Source organism: Halichondria panicea, chromosome 5 (genome assembly GCF_963675165.1).
Source record: "Halichondria panicea chromosome 5, odHalPani1.1, whole genome shotgun sequence".
Taxonomy (NCBI): domain Eukaryota; kingdom Metazoa; phylum Porifera; class Demospongiae; order Suberitida; family Halichondriidae; genus Halichondria; species Halichondria panicea.
The window spans coordinates 520,174-542,930 of NC_087381.1; the positions used below are offsets into that span (position 1 = coordinate 520,174).

A 22,757-nucleotide genomic window follows, 5' to 3' on the forward strand; every position below is an offset into this window, starting at 1 on the left:
ACGCTAACTACATGACTGCACAAAAATATTATTGGCCTCGAGTTGGCGGTCTGTTATCAGGCTGAAATAATAATTATCACCCACGCATTACTCATTTTGTGGTTTGTTCTAATTGCATTCCAACGGGACAACTCAACACGGCAACTTGCCAGTCCCCAGAGCCCAGAGCGAAGGGAGTGGTTTCCAGTCTATCCCTTTCTATATAAATTCTTTCTATGCTTCGATCAAAAGATGGCATTTGTGTTTAGAACTATTCGTCTTGTGCCTGCGGCTATACGCGTGACAGTGGCTGGAGGGGTCACCTATATGGCACAGTGAAGGCTGGAGCATGGTCTGATTCATCTGATAGCTGTGAGACTTTTCTTAACTGTACGCCCATTTCTTTCTTTGCTGCCTCACTATGTCTTTCTTGCGATTTATGGATGAACAGTGACAACAGCAAGAAAAAGTAAGGCCTGGGAACGAGGCTAGTGAGAAACTCGATAGTGTACAAGAGTCCATTTCTAACCTGAGAGAGATAGAATATCCACCAATGGAGCATATACAATCTGTAAGAACCCTCACACATCACACACACATACGCCCACTTATACACACAAGCACGCTCACCCACCCACACATGCACACCCACCCATCCCTCCTCACACAACACACAAGTAGATAATTCCAATGTTTATTCCTTCACTACAGGCCCAGACCGATGGACTGGCGGCCAATCAGATTGAGGTGGGTGTTCTTCGCTCCTCCCTCACACAATCGTGGAACAGTGCCGTCAAAAGTGCTTGTGAGGCCGTCGTCAGGGACGAAGGGTCAAAGGTCGAGAGCAGCCTCAAATCTCTGACTGATAAATTTAGTCAATGGACCAAATAGACTTGTTTTTTTTTGTCTTTTTGTTCTTTATGTACAGTTCCCTTGAATTCATGTCGAGATCCCCTTCAACTTGCCATGTTATAATGATATGTATATATGTACCCTTGAACTTAGCTTCAGATATTCGTTAAAATAAATGGTAAAGTATAATTATTTGCAAGATATACCACTTTTGGGTGGTAACATACATTCCCTATAGTACCGGTATCTAATTATAAAACAAAAAGTAATAATTATGAAAAAGAGCACTAGCTAGTACCGCATTTACATATATCTCAGAAAATATAAAAAAGCTATATACGATACGAATGATGTTTGTAGAATGAAAGGGTTATAATCATAATTATATAGCTAAGTTTTTAAGTTTACTTGTAACCAGGGAAACAGAACTTAGGGGTATCTTGGAGTGGTCCGAACTCTTTGTCCCAGCCGGAGGTGTCGTCCGGGGGTACCTCCTCTTGGTTGGGGGGAAAGTGGTCAAAGTTGGACGTGTCAGCAGGATGACGGACCTGGGAGGCAGGGGGGCAGATTGAGATAATAATTTTATTATTAAACCACATCGATAGTAATATTAATAGAGAATGTTTTGCGAGCATCAAACCAGAGATACAAAAGAAAGGGGATTGGAAACGACCGCCCACGCCCTATGTAAAAGGACTGACATCCGGTGAAGCACTCCGTGTAATTATTGCACTCGCAAATAATTACATGGAGGACTGCGCTACGGTTTTGTATCCCTGGTTTCTAGCTCTCCTATCCACTAGAGATCACTCAGGGCCTGGGAGATACTTGAGAGAAGTAAGCTTATACCACTGACAAGCTCTAAGTCCGTTGTCTTTACTCTGTTTCCAATTTTTTTGAGTTTAGCTTGAATTACTCTATGTCAACTTTTCTCTGTCCCTCCTGTGAAGTCAAAACAGCAAAGGACATTGCTTGACTTGGTTATTATGTATCTAAGTGCTACATAGAATGGCTTCATGCTATAAATAAGCTGTACTGTTCATAAACGTTTGCAGTATAGTCCTTCAAACTGCTTTAGTATACTTTTAGACACACCACGGGCCTGTCCCTCCTACGACTTCATAGTAAAGGCTATTTCTTCTTGCATAGCATTTATTTGTCTAGTAATAGTGGCTGCGTTGCTTAGTCGACTTTTTAGAGCTAAATTCTCTTTACTTTTTAGAACTAGTGTTCAAGCTGGCGCTGTGCTAATGCCTCTCGCCATGTTTTTGCTTTCGCTTAAAAGTATTAGAGTGTTATATTAGTATTAAAGTTAGCTTATCTATATAAAGTCACTGAGAAGAAAAGACTTATTTACATGCATCTATTGTTGTATTATGTGGCTTACCAGGATCTTAAGAAAGAAGAAAATTGATTCTTCCAGGATCTGTAGTTCAGTGTATATAATATCTAAGAAGAAAAGACCTGTGTACATGCATATTGTTATCTATATTGTTGTTTTGTGGCTTATATACCAGGCCCTCAAGACAAAGATGATTCTGCCAGGAGGATCTTGGGATATTATTTTCTCACACGTGGGGAATGAGCGCGCATGCGTATTACATCCACAGGAAAATTAAAGGGTGTGTCCAAAGAGATCAATTTCACAAATGGCTACTGCTAGCTAGCTGTTTTAACAGATATTTTCTGAGTATTGTAGCTAACAAAAAGCTAGCGCTTTAGTGCAAGGCTAACTCATATGTTGAATAGAAAGTTTGTGCGGACAGATGATGCTATGAAAGATTCTGAAGAGACTGCAACAGCCTTCAATGTGAGTCAAACTAGCCATAACTCGAGAAAGAAGCTTTAGTTTGCTAATCCACGAATCAAAATCCAAGAGAACGTGGCTAGAAGCCTATAGAAGCTGTTAGTTTTCGTTACATTGCAACCGTTGAGCAGTTATAGCTGGAATACACACACACACAGACAGACAGACAGACAGACAGACAGACAGACAGACAGACACACACACAGTCAGCTTTACCGTATCCCTCGTGCGGCTACGCCTCGAGGCATAAAAATCAACATTAAAAATGATCAATTTCACTGTTTCTATGTACAGTACATTGTAGAGCAGTCAAGACAGGTAATGAGCATGCTGACTATAAATATAATCCTTTGTAGTTTTAGCCACGCCCTATAACGCAGAATGCTTCACGCAAAAATTTCGTAAAAATTTCGTTTCCAATCCCCTTTCTTTTGTATCTCTGATCAAACATATGCAAACCTAAACTAGTACTGGTAATAGGTTCTACTACAAAGGGTCTACTTTTTTGCAGATTTGGCTCATTAAATTTGCAAAGGTTTTTCACTCGCAATACATTAAACAAGACGAAATAATATCGGTTGCAAGAATAATTTTGCATAGTGAGAGTTTTATAATAAGGTACCGTACACTCACATTAGGGATGATGGGTGGTACCATAGTCCGCTTCACTAGCCCCTCCCAGTCAAACCCTTCAAACCAGCTGCAAGGAGGAGTGACAGGTACGATTAAAATTAAAGTTAAATGCAATATCATGTAATACAGTAACTAATGTTCCTACCGGTGGGTTTTAATGTCCTTGAGTCCTCCCCTGAGGTAGCCCAGTCGCTCGGCAGGGTTGTCCCTATAAGAGGGGGGGGGGGGCGGGGTTATACACAAGGTAGGTATTGAGCAAATAAAACTTGAGCAACAAAAAACATAATTCTAGTATACAGTGATCATACACAGAATTTTCAAAGTCATGACTTAATCCTAAATCTTTCAATTCAAACACAAATTTTACTATGAAAATTATTGCTGTACCGGCATAGTTTCTTGATGAGGTTTTGTGCAGATCTGCCAATCTTCTTAGGGAACTCAATAGCGTCGATACCACGGAGGATAATGTTGTAGGTACGCATCGGGTCAGGGCCAGAGAAAGGAGGGCTGCAAGGTCATGTGACATTAGTACGTATACGAACCATGTCATGTGACTTACCTTCCAGTGAGAAGCTCAAACATGAGTATACCCAGGGACCAGTAATCAGCCGAGAGGTCATGACCCTACAACCAAACAAAATAGAAACGTAAAATTTGAACATTACCATATTTGAGATTGACTACTGAAATCTTCAAGCTCAAGCAAGTTCTAACACAATTAAGTATACAAGAAGTACTTTGAACTTTGAACTTTAATAATAGTCTCGACCTTATAAATTTTATAACACTCACTCTGTTGAGTATGATCTCCGGGGCAACGTACTCTGGTGTACCACAGAATGTCCAGGTCTTGCGTCCTGCTCCAATGTGTTTGGCAAATCCAAAATCAACCTGAGAACATGTGATCATGTTAACGTGTGAGGTCATGTGATCATGTTAACGTAAAGTCAGTATGTCACATGATCACTTACCAGCTTGACGTAGCCTGCACTGTCCAACAGGAGATTCTCAGGCTGGAGGTTATAAACGACGATACAATAACAATAGTGACAAATATCATATGAAGGACACACAGTGATGAACATTTTATAAGTGGTGGCTTCTTTAATCTCAAATGTGTTTGTTTTGTCTAGAGGTGGTTAGACCACCGACCAGTGTGGGCATATCCCTGCATACACAGTGATGGGCATACATTATATGCATTTGTAGCTGAGTTATATGTGCAAACAAAAGGGAAAAACAAACAAATCAACTCTCAGGCCAGCTATATATAAACTCACCTTGAGATCTCGATACACAATGTCCCTCTGGTGCAGATATTGGAAGGCCTCTACCACACACGCTGTACAGAAACGCGTCGTGTTGTCATCAAAACTCGACCTGTAGTGTAACAAACCTTTTACTTTCAATATTCGAAAAAGCCGCAATTAAAACTTAATTTCTATAAATAGAATTGACCTTATAGTAACCGCACCCCACCCACACATGCACACACTCTCACACCTGTCACGGAGGATGGTCCACAGCTCCCCACCCAGACACACCTCCAACAACATGTACAAGTACTTGGGACAACGGAACGTCTGATACAACCTGCAAGGCAACAAATAAAAATAAAATTGCATCATACAATTTCTCCCACATCAAAGGAGCAATAACAACATCAAAGGGAGTGTTGACCACATCAAAGGCTCACCGTGCCACGAACGGACATCGGCCCTTCATCATGATCTGCTTCTCTGAGAAGATATGCTCTTGTTGACGGGTGTCCACGATATGTTTCTTCCGAAGACACTTGAGAGCGTAGGTCTTAGCGGGGTCGTTGCGGATCTGAACCTGTGGAGGCAATAAAGATAGAGTAGATGAGTGCGTACGTGAGCAGCCAGGTTGCCATGGTAATTACCAGTTCGACTCGTCCGAAACCACCCATGCCGAGAGTTTCAACGCAAGTGAAGTCTTTGATGGTTAGATTGGCAAACTCCTTCTCAATAATCTCCTCCTCAGGTACACTGTATGTGTGTGTGTGTGTGTGTGTGTGTGTGTGTGTGTGTGTGTGTGTGTGTGTGTGTGTGTGTGTGTGTGTGGTGTGTGTGTGTGTGTGTGTGTGTGTGTGTGTGTGTGTGTGTGTGTGTGTGTGTGTGGGGTGTGTGTGTGTGTGTGTGTGTGTGGAGTGTTGGCGTGTGGAGTGTGTGGAGTGTTGGCGTGTGGAGTGTGTGTGTGTGTGTGTGTGTGTGGTGGGCGTGTGTGTGAGGGGGACATTTGTACGCATGATATGATAATTGAGCAAGTGTAAAAGTCGCACAGTTTGCATACGCATACAAATACAATAAAATACTTACGACTTTTTGTTTGGTCCATTGTCATCAGGATACTGGATCTTAACCATGTCTCCAATGAGGGACGAGAAGTTCCTATAGTGGGCAACAAAGAAAGAAAGATGGTCAATCATAATTAATTAAAAAGCAATCAAAGCTTAGAAAGAAAGGTATGGCAGCCATGGAGGTAAGCAGACTCAGAATACACAGACAGACAAACCAACAGACTATAATTATGAGGAAGAAAGGAGGCTTTTAAAATTTTCCGAGAGCCTTAGAAACACTAGACAAGGCTCAGACACGTAGTTACAGAGCTAGCTACACATGCAGTTAACACAGTTCAAAGTGAAAATACTTGTATAGTCGGTAACGAGAGAAAGTGTCTAACAAGAAATCAAATATGGAAACATCACAAAGGTGTGAATATTTATGCATATTCATTTTATTTCTGAGAACAAATCAGATTCACTGGTATTATTTTTTAATATAGTTATCAGAACTTCAATTAACACCAGCATACCTGAATCATTAGTTCCTGTTTACTCCTGAGGCTATAAAAGTCATACACACTGAATCAGTAGAATGCATTTATAAACCAGTTAGTTAGCCATGTTTAGTACACTGGTTAGAGCTTCACGACAGAGATATGCGTTCTTTGCCGTACACAAGATGGCTAGTATAGTAGTTACTAGACAAAGTTCTGGCAAAACTAGCGATTATTGTCATCATCGTTTATACTCCAATTCTGATGAGTCCAAACCATTCTCTGAGATACCAAGTAAGCCACACAATAGCTACCATTATAAAGAGACCACAAATATGCAAGCTGCAGTGGTCCAGATATTCACTATACTACTATATACTGTACTACTGGCCCTGGCTACAGTCAATGTACAGCTCAGTGCGTATAGTAATAATGAGAATAATGAGGGCTCCGCTGATCTCTAACCACGTACTAAAGCGCTAGCTGTTTGTTAGCTACAAAAGTCAGGAAAGAGCTACCAAAATATTATGGTGGTTATAAAGATATCACATGTACAGACACGCATGCAGTGGTCCAGATATTCACTGGAATACTAGTACTACTGGCCAGTGCTACAATAGTAACAATGACAGCTCCCCTGTATATACACACTAGTAGTTCTGGTAATAATACTATAATATGGTGCGTGGTGATACTCAGAGAAAACCGCTACAAAACTACGAAAACCAATAAATTACAGAGAATGTACATCTCAGGGCACCTAGTTCTTTTTATTGATTTACAAACCCTTATTTAGTTCTCAATATATATAGCTACATGGGGAATAAAGAACGAGTGAATGATTGTTCCTTTAACTACTGTATACGTTATAACACTACAGCTGTTGAGGGATGGTCACCAACGGCAACAGCGGAGGATCAGAACACTAACTATGCACGGCTGCTCGAGAGGTACGGACAAGTGTACAAGATGAGGGAGCAAGGTACGTGATAACTTATTAATGCATATTGAAACTACCCATCGAATTAAATAAACCATATTATTCCTTATGCATAAACAGAGTACATGTATACACACAAGGCTGGCTGTCTATTTTACAACTTATACACAGTATATGTACATGTACAGGTAAAGTAAGAGCTTCTATAAGACTATATAATTATGGCTATTTTAAAACTAACAGTGCTACATACAGAATAGCATGTGACAATGTGCTCAGAAGGTGAGGTTGAGATCATGGCTCTATGCACAGCTGAGCTCAGTGATTAAGCCTTAGTTGTTATGCCTCGAGGCGTAGCTGCACGAGGGATACGGTAAAGCTGACTGTGTGTGTGTGTGTGTGTGTGTGTGTGTCTGTGTGTCTGTGTGTCTGTGTGTCTGTTCCAGCTGTAACTGCTCAACGGTTGCAATGCGACGAAAACTAACAGCTTCTATAGGCTTCTAGCCACGTTCTCTTGGATTTTGATTCGTGGATTAGCAAACTAAAGCTTCTTTCTCGAGTTATGGCTAGTTTGACTCACATTGAAGGCTGTTGCAGTCTCTTCAGAATCTTTCATAGCATCATCTGTCCGCACATACTTTCTATTCAACATATGAGTTAGCCTTGCACTAAAGCGCTAGCTTTTTGTTAGCTACAAGACTCAGAAAATATCTGTTAAAACAGCTAGCTAGCTAGCAGTAGCCATTGATCTGTTTGGACACACCCTTTATTATTCCTGTGGATGTAATGCGCATGCGCGCTCATTCCCCACGTGTGAGAAACCAAGATCCAGATCCAGATCCTCCTGGCAGAATCATCTTTGTCTTGAGGGCCTGGTAAGCCACAAAACACTACCATATAACAATATAGATAACAATATGCATGTACACAGGTCTGATATTATATACACTGAACTACAGATCCTGGAAGAATCAATTTTCTTCTTTCTTGAGGTCCTGGTAAGCCACATAATACAATAAATAACAACAATAGATGCATGTAAATAAGTCTTTTCTTCTCAGTGACTTTATATAGGTAAGCTAACTTTAATATAAAATTCATTATAGAAACTAATATAACACTCTAATACTTTTGAGCGAAAGCAAAAACATGGCGAGAGGCATTAGCACAGCGCCAGCTTGAACACTAGTTCATCACAGCAGCACGCCATAACTATACTCAATCATCCACTTCAATTTACTCCTGATTATATGCATGATCAGCAACTTTTAGGTACTTTTTTAGGGGCTTTTTAGTTTGTGTAGGAATGACTTGGCAGTTCTGTGAAAACAAGTACTGCATGCATGGCTACATTCCTTATTGGAACAACAGTTTTCCATTACACACTAGTACTTCCAAAAAAGGTACGAAATTCACAGAAACTAGCAAAACATTATTTATAGCATGAGGTATACATAACACAAGTTCTGAGAACATACTACAGACAGACCAGCACATTCACAGTGTAGTACCATAGATCAGAGTGACAGCAAGGTTGGTTTACTATTACTAGAACGTTTTGCTGAGCATCAAACATAATTATGCAAACTTGATCACTTTACAAGAACAATAAAATCAAGACCTAAACTAGTACTGGTAATGACACACGATTAATGCCAGAACGCAATAGTTTAGTTAGATCTGCAAAGGGTCAAATTTTCTTCTGATTCGGTTTTTCACCAGCAAAATATTCTAGTAATACGGTATTTGCCCTCTACAGGCAGTGATGCATGGACGATAGTGGTACATGGGCCAAAAGCAGTTCAAGCAATGTACGCCTCGGAGGGAAGGTGTCCTTCTCGAGGGCGGCTATTTACAGAGGCCATCAGCCGGGTATACAAGGACAACAAATGGCGACCTTCAATGGCATTTGCGTGAGTTGTGCACATACACTTTAATAATGGTGACGTGCCAACCACCACCGACCCAGAGGAGGATCCTCAGGGTCAAAAGGTCTTAATCCTAAAGCTGCTTCCGGAGGACTTGATAATTGCATTTCACTCATCTACTCTTCCTTTAGTATCTCCAATTCACGTGATCTAGCTGAGTGGAATTCAATTAAAGCCTTCCGGAAGCAGCTTTATGATTGACGATCCTCCTCCGCCACCGACCAGTGTGGGCACATCCCTGTACAGTGCACTTACCAAACAGCAAAACTACAAATTCTTTGGCCATTGTACTGTACAACTTCACATGAAAGAAAATTGTTTGGCTAATAACAATGATACTATATATACACACAGGGGTGGACAGGAGTGGAGGAGAATTCGATTGGCCGCTAGGAAACAAGCAACCCCAAAGTGGGCGTGGCAGGCACTGGACCCCCTGCATAGGTTGGGGGCGTGGCTAGGGGGTGCTCTCAACGGAGGGGGAGATATCAGACCAGCACTCGGTCACTGGGCATACAAAGGTGAGGCTTGATTGAGCTATTTAAAGACTTTTGCTCGTGCATAATTATATATATGTACTTGAAGATAGCTTGGTTACTTACAAGCTTCAAAAGATTATTGCTAAACTAATAAACATTCTATTAAAATGTTTAAGGAAATTGCAATTAGCGATATAATTATATAGACAGAAATGTTGTACTCCAAATATACTGCATCAATAATTATCATATCTGCTATTTCTACATGCAGGCACGGCTTTGTTTGTCCTAGGGGACATTGTCGACCTTGACCACACCCACAAAACATTCATGAGGGCGGGGTTAAAGTTCACACGAAGTCTAAAATCAATTTTAACCTCTCGAAACCAAAACAGTGATTTTGTTGAAACAGGAAACACAATGCGACAATTAGGTAACGAAATAATAACTTGAGGCTATAAAGAACAGAACGTAGATGCAAATGTTTGATTATTAATTAACGCTATAATTATACAGGTAGACAGATAATGGAGAGGAGATACCAAAGGATGAAAGAAGGAAGAGAAACAAATACAACACTACCGGGTTAGGAACTAAAGATTCCTGGGCTTATAAAAATTTCAACCAAGCCACAAAATTTTCAACAGCAAGTCGGCTAAAAAAACACGGGATTCTTGAAAATATTACAGCGAAATTTACAAAAATAGCCAATCCCGAAAAAATTTGACCCTTGAAATTACCCGCTATACGTACGGTGACACGTACTTCATATTTCTGCAGGAGTGTTTGAGGAATGGATCAGGGAAGGAGTGTTCTCACCAGAGGAAGCTGTGGTACACTGTACAGATCTAATGGCTACAAGCTTCGATGCTGTAAGCTACTCTACACTATTATAGTGTACACACCCCCACACACACACAGACACACCCTCACAGCCTCACACACCCCTCCACACACACACACACACACACACACAGACAGCTAACATGGCTACATTCCTATTATTCGAGATAGCCAAGCAACCGTCCCTACAAGAGCAGCTATACAGAGAAATCACCATAGCAACCACCACACACAGGCGAGTGACCATAGCAGACCTACAGCAAATGAGGTTACTAAGAGACTGTGTCAAAGAGACGCTGAGAATGTATCCACCCATGGCCATTGGACGGAGGGTGGTAACCATGGATACTACAATCAGCGGCTATGCCATTCCTAGTGGAGTAAGTGTAAAAAGCGTATTTAATTTTTAGTAAATATTCTAATTTAGCGCTATTATTATTTGATGCTTATTATATACAGACAAATGTACACGCAACGATGGGTCTAATGTCACATGACCCAACCTACTTCAACGAGCCAATGAGATTCAAGCCAGACAGATGGAGAGAAAAGGACACAATTCAATCGTTTTCATGTCTTCCATTTGGTTTTGGATCAAGAGCTTGCTACGGTACACACACACACACCCACCCACACACACACACACACACTAAATATATATCGTATATATCAGGTTTATAATATGAGGTTAATTGATTGTGAATGACACTGTACAAGCATTTGATTGCGTTTCTAACTATTGAGAATTGCATGCAAAGCTTGGGAAATGGCATGCTTATTCTTTGCGTGTCTTTCGATAGCGATTTATGCGAAAACCCGAATCAAAATAACGTCGCATTCGAAACCTGATATTAATACGGTATGTGAATACTGATTACTAATATTACTCCCAACAGGACGAAGGTTTGCAGAGCTTCAGTTGTACAGCTTGCTCTTATCGGTCGTACCACGCTATAAACTATCGACAACACAACAGAGCATACAGGTAGAGTATAGCTCCGGCCTGGTTGCCATGGAACCCGTGTCACTAACACTAGAGGCAAGATGAACACAGGAACAAATTTGTTTGCGTTTGTGTGTGTACGTACTCAATAAATCAGATATTCAAATTTTATTTTATAATCTCATTTCTAGAACAGAACAATTTTATTTATTACCCAGTAGTCATTCAACACACCTTTTTCAATTTTTTTTTCTGCATGTACAGTATGGTTTAATTAAGCCCTAAAATGCACATTATAGAAACTCCCATTTTCTGGCACTATAAATACAACCAGCTATAATTATTATACTGTCAGCTGTATAATTTATTGTGCTTTTAGGAAAGAATCTTCTCTATTACACGAAAACCGTAATTAAACTAAAATTATTATTTTGCCTGTGTGTGTGCGTGCACTCACTCTTTGTCGACGACGAGACACGATACGTCCGTTACCGCGACAACATTGGCCGTACGAATGAAGTCTCTGCAGGTCACACAAGGTGAAGCATAATTATGCAATGTTCATGTACAGATTGTATAAAGATGCATATACAAAAAAATACAGATAATAAATAAGTTAATAAAATTATTATAAAGTAATTAATACGGATAGTGATTTAGTGAACACTTACAATGTACCCTAGCAACGACTTACCCTAGCAACGCCTTCTCTCCAAAATAGTCGCCCTTTGCCAGTTCTCTGATAGTGACCTCTGGGGAGTTAGGACCAGTTCGTGTGGTGATCTTTACCTAATGGGCCAAACCTCTAGTAAAGCATGCCAGAAATATCTGAACACACTCTAGCACATGATTATCCGAATGAGAGGAAATTGCTGTTTTTGCTTATTTTATAATTCAACTTAATTAATTAAGCTCTAAAAAGTTTCGTTTCATAATTTCTGCATTAATTCAAAAGCAATTTACAGCCTCTCAAAATGGAGTGTGAAAAACAAGTAATTATTTGTTAATATTGCCATGCCAACGAACTTTGCCCCCATTGATTATGAAGAATGTGTCTCCAGTGGCACCTTGTCTGAGGATGTACTCGTTAGCCGGGTAATAATCCTGTGGAGGCAATAAACAACAACTAGATGAAGCACACGCACACACAACCGCTATAATAAGTACATTATACGATTCTGAGATAATTTTACATGTAGTTCAAGTTATGGGCAGTTAAAGTGACTTCCAAAACAAGCTAATTTCGGAGATACATGATATATAAATACAAAAAAAGCAGTTCATATGCTTTTTCGAAAGATTATAAGCAACGCACCTCTTGCAGGATGTGTGCTAGGCCAGAGAGCTCCTTCTCATTGAGGTTGGCAAAGTGAGGGATACTATGAGTGGGCGTGTGTGTGGTGTGTGTGTGTGTGTGTGGGGGGGGGGGATTAATCTATGTGGAGTACATATAGTACACATATGTATAGCTAGTAGACAGGACTTGTCATGCATTACTTAAATCTCTACATTAACTACCACCCACACCCCCACCCACTCACCTCCTGAGGAAGGCGAGGTACTCGTTTTGTCGGACCATCCCAGTGTTCCGCATGATCGTCTGGAAAGAGTTGCGATCCATCGTCCACACCTGTGTGTGTGGGTGGAGGATGTGTGTGTGTGTGTGGAGTGGGTTGGTAAGGGTGTGTGCATGTGGAGATGGTGGAGTGTGTTGGAGAGGACATAACTGTGAGAGTGGCTTATGTGAGGGTGTGCTTGTATGAAGGTGTGCCTATGTAAGGGTGTGTGTACCTTAGTGGTCGTGTCAGCCTTCACAGTTGCAGTTCGTGTGCAGTTGTACAGTATGGCCAGTTCTCCGAACAACATACCCGGGCCCATGAGATTGCCGTTCTTTGTAACCTCTACTTTGCCGCTAGCGATAACGTACATCTCCGTGCCAACGGCTCCTTCTCTACACACAAACTGTCCCTCCTTGAACTCTTGTGAGAACATGCAGTCAATGATCTCGTGAATTTGAAGCTTGTCCAACTTTCGAAGAAAGTCGTTCGATTGAATAGCTCTCTCGATCATCGTCCTCGTTCTGTGTGTGTGTGTGTGGTGTGGGTGTGTGGTGTGTGTGTGTGCATGTGTACTATATTTATACTAAAGTTACATTCAGGAAGCTCCTGTTACAATGCATTGTCAAGTATAACTTAATCTCAGGGATATTATTATGGGAGGATACTAATATAGTAGGGAAAGAGCAATCAGGTTTGCACTTACTGCACGTCTTTTGTATGCTTCTCCAACTTCTGTGTTCCTTTGGCACCCAGCGGCTCGGCAGAGATACCTGAGTGGGTGTGTGTGTGTGTGTGTGTGTGTGTGGAGTGGGCGTGGGGCGTATGTGGGGAGTGTGTGTGTGTGTGTGTATGTATAGAGGAGGTCGGACATGGGTACCTCGATTTGACTGATATTAATCACGTGCAACAGTGACTTTACTGTTGAATTTTGCACGTGACCAAGCCTAATCGAGGCCATCGTGTCGTACCTCCGGACCCTCTGGTATGGAATACACAGACCACCTAATACTCACCCATTCTGTGTTCAGGTCTAGTCTTGCTGGGTCCTGGTTTCACTGATTGTTGGAGGACATCTTTGAGCTCTGTGATGTTCTGAGTCAGGTTCTTGATCTCTTTGTCTCGTCGCTCTAACTCTTTCTTGAGGACAATAATCTCTTCTCTCTTTTCTTTATCGCCTTTTTCTAGTTCCTTTGTCAGCTTTCGTAGCCTGTGTGCGCGTGAGGAGTGTGTGTGTGAGGTGTGAGTGTGGGGAGGGGCTGTTACTATACGTACCTTACAAGTATAATAATACTAGCCGATATTTTACAATGACATAATCACATGTTATTGCAAGCAGGTGCTCTTATGATTATATACTCAGACATCAAAAGAGAGCTTATCAATATTCACAGCTTCCTAAAACATAATAGACACGACCACCATCAAGGAAATGTGCAGGAAGTGAATAGTATGTGTCCAACCATGCACAGAGGGGGTCCGACATACGGGCCCGAATCACTACAAGTTCAGTGCATTGTGGCCTGGACTTTATCACGTGACCGCAATGATATCAATGCACTGAACTTGTAGTGATTCGAGCACGCATGTCAGACCTCCTCTGGTCCAACCAGCTTTGTTGTGTTTTATTACAGACTGGGGCTGGGTAAGAATAAAACCAATGTAGGGACCTCAGTTTATATTAGTGGTACATTCTTGGCATACTATTATAACGAGTAATGGCTTTCTTAAGTACTAGCACATGAGGTATGTAATGTGAGACTCACCCTAATGGAGGGTGGATATGTATACTGTATAGCGCGAAATTTTTTCGAGGCACTTAAATTTTGTGGAATGGCCTCTAAAAGCATTTCGTTGAATAAATTTCGCGCTATTTGGTCAAATGACGTTGTATCTTCCGTTAAGCTATTCGTGTAGGATTGCTAACCCACAAAAACAGCGAAAAGTTAAGTACCTCAACAATTTCGCGCTTTACGATGTGTATACTTGGTGGTGGTTGGTTACTAACCGCCTCTCTTAGGTCTAGTTTATCAAATTATGTTAAAATGATTATTCCCTGTGTATCTGTTATACACAACAAACTCATTGCTAGGAATGTTACCATTAAAGTATATAATTATTATACTGACATCATGCAATCACCTGTCTACATCTTGTTTGAGGCTTCGTATTTCCCCGGCCTTCTCCAGGAGGACCATCCTCAGGTCGCCTTCCTTACCACTCATCACCTATGGCAACGGGTGTACGTACGCATTATGAAACAAATACATTATACAAAATTATATACTGTATATCGTTGTTTCGATAATTATAGTTGAAAATGCAATCAATGCTTGTACCGTGTCATTCACAATCGATTAACCTCGTGTTATAAACCTGATATATACAATTTATAAGCACTGTACTACAATATTTAATTACAGCGAACTGAACAGGAAATGGTTGATTCTGTATCTACATCCGCTGGCTCTATCCAGGAAGTTACACAAAGCATAGAGTTCAAAAAGTTTGATATCTGAAGAAATGGTGATTAAATCATATCCTGTTCAGGGACTTTCAAACACATGTAGGATGGCTGGATGCAAGGTTTATGTGAAGTATTATCATTGCTAGCCTAGTGGAACATGTTTGTTGTGGTCAGCCTATATAAACTATAATACAGCCAGGTTAATGGCCCCAAAGTCTCCATAGCATGTGTTTGGACCTGTGTTAGGAGGCCATCCTCTATAATACAGCCAGGTTAATGGGCCCCAAAGTCTCCATAGCATGTGTTTGGACCTGTGTTAGGAGGCCACCCTCTATAATACAGCCAGGTTAATGGGCCCCAAAGTCTCCATAGCATGTGTTTGGACCTGTGTTAGGAGGCCACCCTCTATAATACAGCCAGGTTAATGGGCCTCAAAGTCTCCATAGCATGTGTTTGGACCTGTGTTAGCAGGCCACCCTCTATAATACAGCCAGGTTAATGGGCCCCAAAGTCTCCATAGCATGTGTTTGGACCTGTGTTAGCAGGCCACCCTCTATAATACAGCCAGGTTAATGGGCCCCAAAGTCTCCATAGCATGTGTTTGGACCTGTGTTAGGAGGCCACCCTCTATAATACAGCCAGGTTAATGGGCCTCAAAGTCTCCATAGCATGCATGTGTTTGGACCTGTGTTAGCAAATTTCACAGTACACCAACTTATGACACTCACCTAGACAAAACAGTATAATTGTAATAGTTGTACGCAATTGTGCAGACACACATTTAGATCAAAACCAGAAGTTAGGACACTGAACATTAAGATTTCATGCCTCAAAGGAGGATACACTGCAATAGCTGGGCACACACAACGTGTATGGAATACGGTAAACTCTTCTAATTAAATAATTGTTAATTCGTATTTACAAAGAGAAAATAAACGCTCCTGGTGCTAACGAAGTGATAATGACAACTCTGTTTCAAGTTTGTCATAAAATGAACATTAGAAAAGAATTTGTGCCTATCAAGATTGTTAACACTTACACGAAGCAACCACCACAGAAATAAATAGAGAGATGGTCTCTTTAGGGAGGTCAATAGTGATAGCATTGTAGGGACAGTACTGAGTGGTCTCAATAGAGAGGTGGTCTCTTTAGGGAGGTCAATAGTGATGGCATTGTAGGGACAGTACTGAGTGGTCTCAATAGAGAGGTGGTCTACACCACATTAATCAGAGACAATGCCAACTACTCACAAATAAAAGATCAATCGAATTACAATAAATTGCATACTCTAGAAATTGGACGCTAACAGTTTTGGCAAGTGTAAGAGGTTAAGCTTGTGCTTAATTACGATACCTTGTACCTACTACATCGTTATTACAATACCTTGTACCCACTACATTCAATATTACAATACCACGCTACATCATTATTACAAGCTTAGAATACTTTTCCTTGTAAATGGTCAACAACATCTGGTACTTGGTACAGACTATCGTATAAATTGCAAGCATTACTTAATTAACTATGTGGAGTTTTCCACACAGTAATGAGTGCACACAGATAAGGAGAGATAGCTGATAAATATTTATTAAGCTTATTGCACAACTCAAAAGCGAACAGATTTAACTTACTTTAGATTTCTCTTCAGCTCCTCGTTTTCTATATATGCAGATTTGACTTTGTGGAAGAAGTAGTGTTAATGTTTATTGTTGAAATACGTCTAAGTTGAGATGTTCATTGTTTTTTACATCAATTTTATGGGCGTGTCAGGACGTACAGAAGTCCACGTGTAGGTGGTTAGGTAGTAGCGCATGCGCGTTATAACATATCGCACATACCCAAACAGGGTCAGCAAGTTCCAGGGGCGTGTCGCTGGCGCAGCAAAAAGTGGGCGTATATACATCGCTAGCTACTAGCTACATCTGCAGCTCAAAATGAAGTCTCTGTGTCTTTTAGCAGTGATTTTGGGACTGTGCACGCTTCCAATCAGCTCCCAAGACCCGTGCCCAGCTGGTAGAGTATGCCCTGCCAACATCCCTGTCCGCAGTGACGTGAGCAATGCAGCTGGTACATGTGATGGTGGAGGTACCATAAGGTAAGGTCATGATTAAGTAGGAGACTGAGAATTACTACTGTTACTGTATTTATAATCTGATTTTGAATGTGAGACTCTTTCAATTGCAAATTGTGTGTTTTCGCATAGGTTGCAAACGAAAGAGAGAGTGCATGCAATTCGTACTAATTACAAATACATGCATGCACATGCATGCCATCATTTGTAATAAATTAACTACCTGTGTGCGGTATTACTTTATGTACAGGTCGGAAATTGTGACTGAAATTACTTCACTGCTTTCGGGAAATACAGTGATGCCTGCTTTAAGAATAAAGTACCTTGGACTCAACTCAGATCTCCCTGCAGTTAGCTGTGCAGAAATCTACAAAAATAATGAGAATGCACAAAATGGATACTATTTCATCCCCGATGGAAATACTAGATCATTTTGTCGATTTGATTTCCAAACATCTGGACAGCTGCAAGGATGGGAGTTATTGACGTCTCTTGACATGAAAAATCCTGATACTAACTGTCCTAGCGAATTTCAAATGGTAGAGCATGCGAGTGGCGTTCGATACTGCCGTAAAAATTTTAATGGAGATGGTTGCACTGCGATAACGTATTCTCATGACCGACCAATCACAAGACTGTATGGAAGAGTGCATGGTATTCAGAGTGGAACACCGGACATTGAGGAAAATAATTTTAACCGTGGCATCGAGGGCGACTATATCGATGGTATTAGTCTCACCTATGGTCAATCACCCAGACGGCATATTTGGAGTTTTATAGGTTACACATCTGCAGCCTTTCCAAACTGTCCTTGCAGTACTAGCGCTACAAGAACAACTCCTGCTTATATTGGAGATAATTACTTCTGTGAATCTGGCACCATGCTGCCTGACAATTTCTTCCAGACATTTGTTAACGATCCAATCTGGGATGGCCAGAATTGTGAGAGTACTCAAGATCCAGGATGCTGTACCCGTGGAGACCTCGGCAATGGAGAATGGTTTTATCGAGAGTTTGCGGTTCCTTTCACTCCGGACATTGAGCTTCGTATCTGTACAGATCAAACTACAGACGATGAAGATATTGGACTGCAACTTCTTGAACTTTATTTCCAATAAGTTCGCTAATGTCTCGTTTAGTTTCGAACACCACCATAATATAGTTTTGACACCACATGTATATTATTAGTTATTTTTACATGCAGCCGGCTGTGGTAGTATAGTAGCTATTTCCATGGCAACAAATTGGAAACAATGTAGTTGCAGTGTTAATTGTACATGTATGTTATTGTATTGTTAAAAGATCTGCTATACTGGTTTTAATGACAATTATACATCAATATACTGCCTGCACACTCACAGCAAATAAGAATATTCACAACACTGGGAGCATATTCACTAGCTATTAATACTGATTTGTTGTGTTAATTGTTACAGCCCATAATATAGCTACTACATAAAATAATGAGAAGATAATTGGAAGTAGCCATAACTTCCATTGCCAAGGTCTCTATATAGATATATATAGGATTGAGGCAGTGCAATACAAGTACAGTGCCCGATGCATGTGATCAGTAATTTGGATGAAGTACATTGTGCATCTGCATTGCGTTCGTCTTCTGCACAGACCACTACATTTCTCTCATCCTGACTGCGGATAAAAATATTAACCGGCTGAAGGGACACCACGTCTTAATCTTGGGAGCTGATTGGATCGAAGCCTTCAACCACTCCAGTATCATTTTAAGATGCTTGCTTCTCATACCGTATAGCGGGTAATTTTCGGGGGACAAAATATTCGTGGTTCAGCAATATTGAGACATTTCGTGGGTAATATTTTCGTGGTTGCTGCTTGCACTGCAGGTAAAGGTAGGCAAGGTCGCTTCATTCGTGGGTAAAATGTTCGTGGTTAGACCTCCAACCACGAAAAGCACGAATATTTTGCCCCACGAAAATTACACGCTATACGGTAATTATTTTATGGGGTCCAAGTTGAACAACAGAATTAACAATAGTTGAACTTGTAATATCAAGTGAACATGTACATAATTATAACACATTGTTCCCAGTTTGTTGCCATGGCAATAGCTACCATAACACTACAGCTGTAGATGCTAATTAATACAACTGTGTTACATGAGTCCGAAACTAAACGAACAATTTTAGCAGACTTAATCGAAATAAATTTCAGCAAGTACTAGTGCGATTTCTTCATCGGATCTGGGCTCATCGGTACAGAGACGAAGCTCAACGTCATCAACAAAAGGAACCTCAAACTCTCGATAAAACCATTCTCCGTTGTCACGGTATCCACGGGTACAGCATCCTGGATCTTGAGTACTCTCACAATTCTGACCATCCCATACTGGATCGTCAACAAATGTCACGGCAGGATTAACAGTTTCAGCTGCTGTACCAGATTCACAGAAGTAATTCTCTCCAATATAGCTAGGAGTTGATCTTATAGCGTTAGTGCTGCAAGGACAGTTTGGAAAAGCTGCAGACAAGTAGCTTATAAAACTCCAAATATGCCGTCTAGGTGATTGACCATAGGTGAGACTAATACCATCGATATAAATGCCATCAATGCCACGGTTGAATTGATCATCCTCGATGTCCAGTGTTCCGCTATGATAACCATGCACTCTTCCGTAGAGTCGTTTGATTGGTCGATTGTGAGGATAAAATATCGAAACGCAGCCGGTTGCATCGTCATTTTTACGACAGTGGCGCATCCCTCGCACATTATCAAATCTTAATTGACTAGGACAATTGGTATTAGGATCGTTCATATCGAAAAGAGTCAATAACTGCCATCCGTTCGTTTTGGGAGTTGCAAGGGTTGCAAGATCAAATCGACAAAATACTGTAGTATCTTCATCACGGACGAAATAGTTACCATTTTGGGCAGTCTCATTGGATTCGTAGATTTTCGCACAGCTGCTTGCCGGGAGATCAGCGGAACCAAGATTGGGGACTAAACTAGGATGCTTTTTTCTCAAAGCATTCGTCACTTGAGTGTCCAAAAGCAGTGAACGAAGGTCAGAGTCAATTTCGGACCTGTATTAGAGAAACACGAACTACTGCATACACAGGGTTTTGAATGTGACTTAATTAATCCATTGCGTGTGTGCATGCATGCACGTAATAGTAAACAAGCCTGCTAATTATTGCGAATTTGCGACCTATGCAATTTGCCCATTCACATTCCAAATGTGGCAGTAACTCACAGCCTAATCATGATCTTACCTTATGCTACCTCCACCATCACAGGTACCAGGTGTAATTACACCATCACTGCGGACAGGGAAGTTGGCAGGGCATTCTCTACCGGCTGGGCACGGGTCTTGGGAGCTGATTGGAAGCGTGCAAAGCCCCAAAATCACTGCTAGAAGGCACAAAGACTTCATTTTGAGCTGCATCTAATATAATGTAGCTAGCGAACGCCCACTTTTTGCTGCACTGCCGTGTACAGCGGACACGCCCTGCTGCAAAAATGGGCGTGACTGCGTGGTCTGCGCAGCTCAAAATGAAGTCTTTGTGTCATTTTAGCAGCGCTTCCAATCACCTCCTAACACCTACAAGCCATGTAGAGTTGGGAGGTAAAGAGTTTATTTGATTTGTTGTGTCCCAGAATGCACGAATGCACATAATTGATGATCAAAACATGAACTCAGATCAAATGAAGATATTGCACTGATACTTGCTGAAATTTATTTTGATTAAGTCTCTGCTAATTGTTTATTTTAGTTTCAGACTCATGTAAACACAGTTGTATATTTACAGCTGTAGTGTTGTTGTAGCTATTGCCACGGCAACTGCAAACTGGTAAACAATCTACCTATAGTGTTATGTGTATACATGCATGTGTATACTTATTGCATTGTTTAATTTTGTATAAAGATTTGCAAGAGACAATGAATTACTATTGCCTGCACACCCACAGCTACTAAATATTCACATGACTGGGACCATTTCACTGTTCTGATTGTTCTCCCTATTTAGCCAGTAACTGCATATGAGAATTAAGGCAGTTTAAAATGAAGTCAAAATGAAGTCTTTGTGCCTTTTAGCAGTGATTTTGTGCGTTCGTATCTATCCAATTAGATCCCAAGTAGAAAACCTGTGCCCAGCTGATAGAGTATGCCCTGTCAACATCCCTGTCACTGCGGACAGGGTAATTACAGCTGGTACATGTGATGGTGGAGATAGTATAAGGTAAGTTGATTCATAAGATCATGACTACGGTTATCATACGGGTTTGTGGGGAAAAAGTCAAGGGCAAAGATGCATGGGGGGAAAGTGGAGACTCGAATAGTGCATGCTATAGTGGGGAAGTATAAGAGCCGACGGTGAGGGGGATAAAATTATATGTGGCTGGGTAATCTTTCTTTAATTATACAGGTCAGAAATTGAGACTGAACTGTATTCACTGCTTTCTGAGAATCCAGTGGCGTCTGTTTTGAGGAGAAAGTATTTTGGACTCACTCCCAGTCTCCCTGCAGCCAGCTGTACAGAAATCTATGAAAACAACGCAGATCCACAAAACAGCTTATACTTCATTCCCAATGGAGATACTAAATCGTTCTGTCGATTCGATCTTCAAACATCCGGAAAGCTGGATCAATATGGATGGCAGTTACTGACGCTTCTCAATATGAGTAATCCTGATACTAACTGTCCTAGTGAATTTCAAATGATAACGCATGAGAGTGGCATTCGATACTGTCGTAAAAGTTTCAATGGAAATGGTTGCACTTCGATAACGTATCCTCATATTAATCGACCAATCAAAAGACTGTACGGAAGAGTGCATGGTATTCAGAGGGGAACACCGGACATTGAGGATGTTCTATTTAACCGTGGCATAGAGGGCGATTATATCGATGGTATTAGTCTCACCTATGATCAATCACCCAGACGGCATATTTGGAGTTTTATAGGTTACACATCTGCAGCTTATCCAAACTGTCCTTGCAGTACTAACGCTACAAGAACAACTCCTAGCTATATTGGAGAGAATTACTTCTGTGAATCTGGTACCATGCTGAGAGAAAATTTCTCCCAGACATTTGTTAACGATCCAATCTGGGATGGCCAGAATTGTGAGAGTACTCAAGATCCAGGATGCTGTACCCGTGGAGACCTTGGCAATGGAGAATGGTTTTATCGAGAGTTTACGGTTCCTTTCACTCCGGACGTTGAGCTTCGTATCTGTACCGATGGTACTATAGACGATGAAGATATTGGACTGCAACTTCTTGAATTATACTTCCAATAAGTTGCCAATTTTTGTGTAGTTTATTCTGTTTCTTCTTTACATGTTGTGTGCATTTTATTTACATTTTAGGCATCGTTGATTATAATTAATTTTTATGGCCAGTATAGAGACATTTTTTGCCCACCCACAGAGTTGCTAAGATATTCACATCTATTCTTATGTGATAGCGTCAAAACA

General features: G+C 40.9%; 5 protein-coding genes across 5 annotated transcripts; 3 read left to right on the forward strand and 2 right to left on the reverse strand.

Annotated features, from left to right (window-relative positions):
* Positions 1-1,064: 1,064 nt before the first annotated feature.
* LOC135336458 (cGMP-dependent protein kinase 1-like) lies at positions 1,065-17,019 on the reverse strand. Its single transcript, XM_064532260.1, has 22 exons — positions 16,861-17,019; positions 14,905-14,990; positions 13,779-13,972; positions 13,469-13,535; positions 12,998-13,286; positions 12,748-12,836; positions 12,522-12,585; positions 12,233-12,310; positions 11,901-11,995; positions 11,664-11,729; positions 5,614-5,685; positions 5,178-5,283; positions 4,971-5,110; positions 4,778-4,867; positions 4,555-4,654; positions 4,246-4,287; positions 4,067-4,165; positions 3,834-3,898; positions 3,659-3,781; positions 3,417-3,479; positions 3,272-3,338; positions 1,065-1,379 (listed from the first exon to the last, which is right to left on the reverse strand). Exons 2-22 carry the CDS (start codon positions 14,985-14,987, stop codon positions 1,236-1,238), a joined length of 2,136 nt encoding a protein of 711 aa, XP_064388330.1. The 5' UTR covers positions 14,988-14,990; positions 16,861-17,019; the 3' UTR covers positions 1,065-1,235.
* On the forward strand, positions 6,127-11,522 carry LOC135336511 (cytochrome P450 10-like). Its single transcript, XM_064532343.1, has 10 exons — positions 6,127-6,367; positions 6,954-7,055; positions 8,773-8,926; positions 9,296-9,462; positions 9,692-9,853; positions 9,937-10,005; positions 10,201-10,292; positions 10,398-10,643; positions 10,723-10,873; positions 11,160-11,522. Exons 1-10 carry the CDS (start codon positions 6,199-6,201, stop codon positions 11,309-11,311), a joined length of 1,464 nt encoding a protein of 487 aa, XP_064388413.1. The 5' UTR covers positions 6,127-6,198; the 3' UTR covers positions 11,312-11,522.
* Positions 17,020-17,115: 96 nt separating the features above from the next.
* Positions 17,116-18,616, forward strand: LOC135336568 (uncharacterized). The gene is made up of 2 exons (XM_064532422.1): positions 17,116-17,324; positions 17,551-18,616. The coding sequence occupies exons 1-2, from the start codon at positions 17,164-17,166 to the stop codon at positions 18,416-18,418; spliced, it is 1,029 nt and encodes a 342-aa protein (XP_064388492.1). The 5' UTR covers positions 17,116-17,163; the 3' UTR covers positions 18,419-18,616.
* A 688-nt stretch (positions 18,617-19,304) lies between these two features.
* On the reverse strand, positions 19,305-20,761 carry LOC135336559 (uncharacterized). The gene is made up of 2 exons (XM_064532414.1): positions 20,549-20,761; positions 19,305-20,359 (listed from the first exon to the last, which is right to left on the reverse strand). Exons 1-2 carry the CDS (start codon positions 20,719-20,721, stop codon positions 19,471-19,473), a joined length of 1,062 nt encoding a protein of 353 aa, XP_064388484.1. The 5' UTR covers positions 20,722-20,761; the 3' UTR covers positions 19,305-19,470.
* Positions 20,762-21,238: 477 nt separating this feature from the next.
* Positions 21,239-22,722, forward strand: LOC135336561 (uncharacterized). The gene is made up of 2 exons (XM_064532416.1): positions 21,239-21,517; positions 21,704-22,722. Exons 1-2 carry the CDS (start codon positions 21,351-21,353, stop codon positions 22,578-22,580), a joined length of 1,044 nt encoding a protein of 347 aa, XP_064388486.1. The 5' UTR covers positions 21,239-21,350; the 3' UTR covers positions 22,581-22,722.
* The last annotated feature ends 35 nt before the right edge of the window (positions 22,723-22,757 follow it).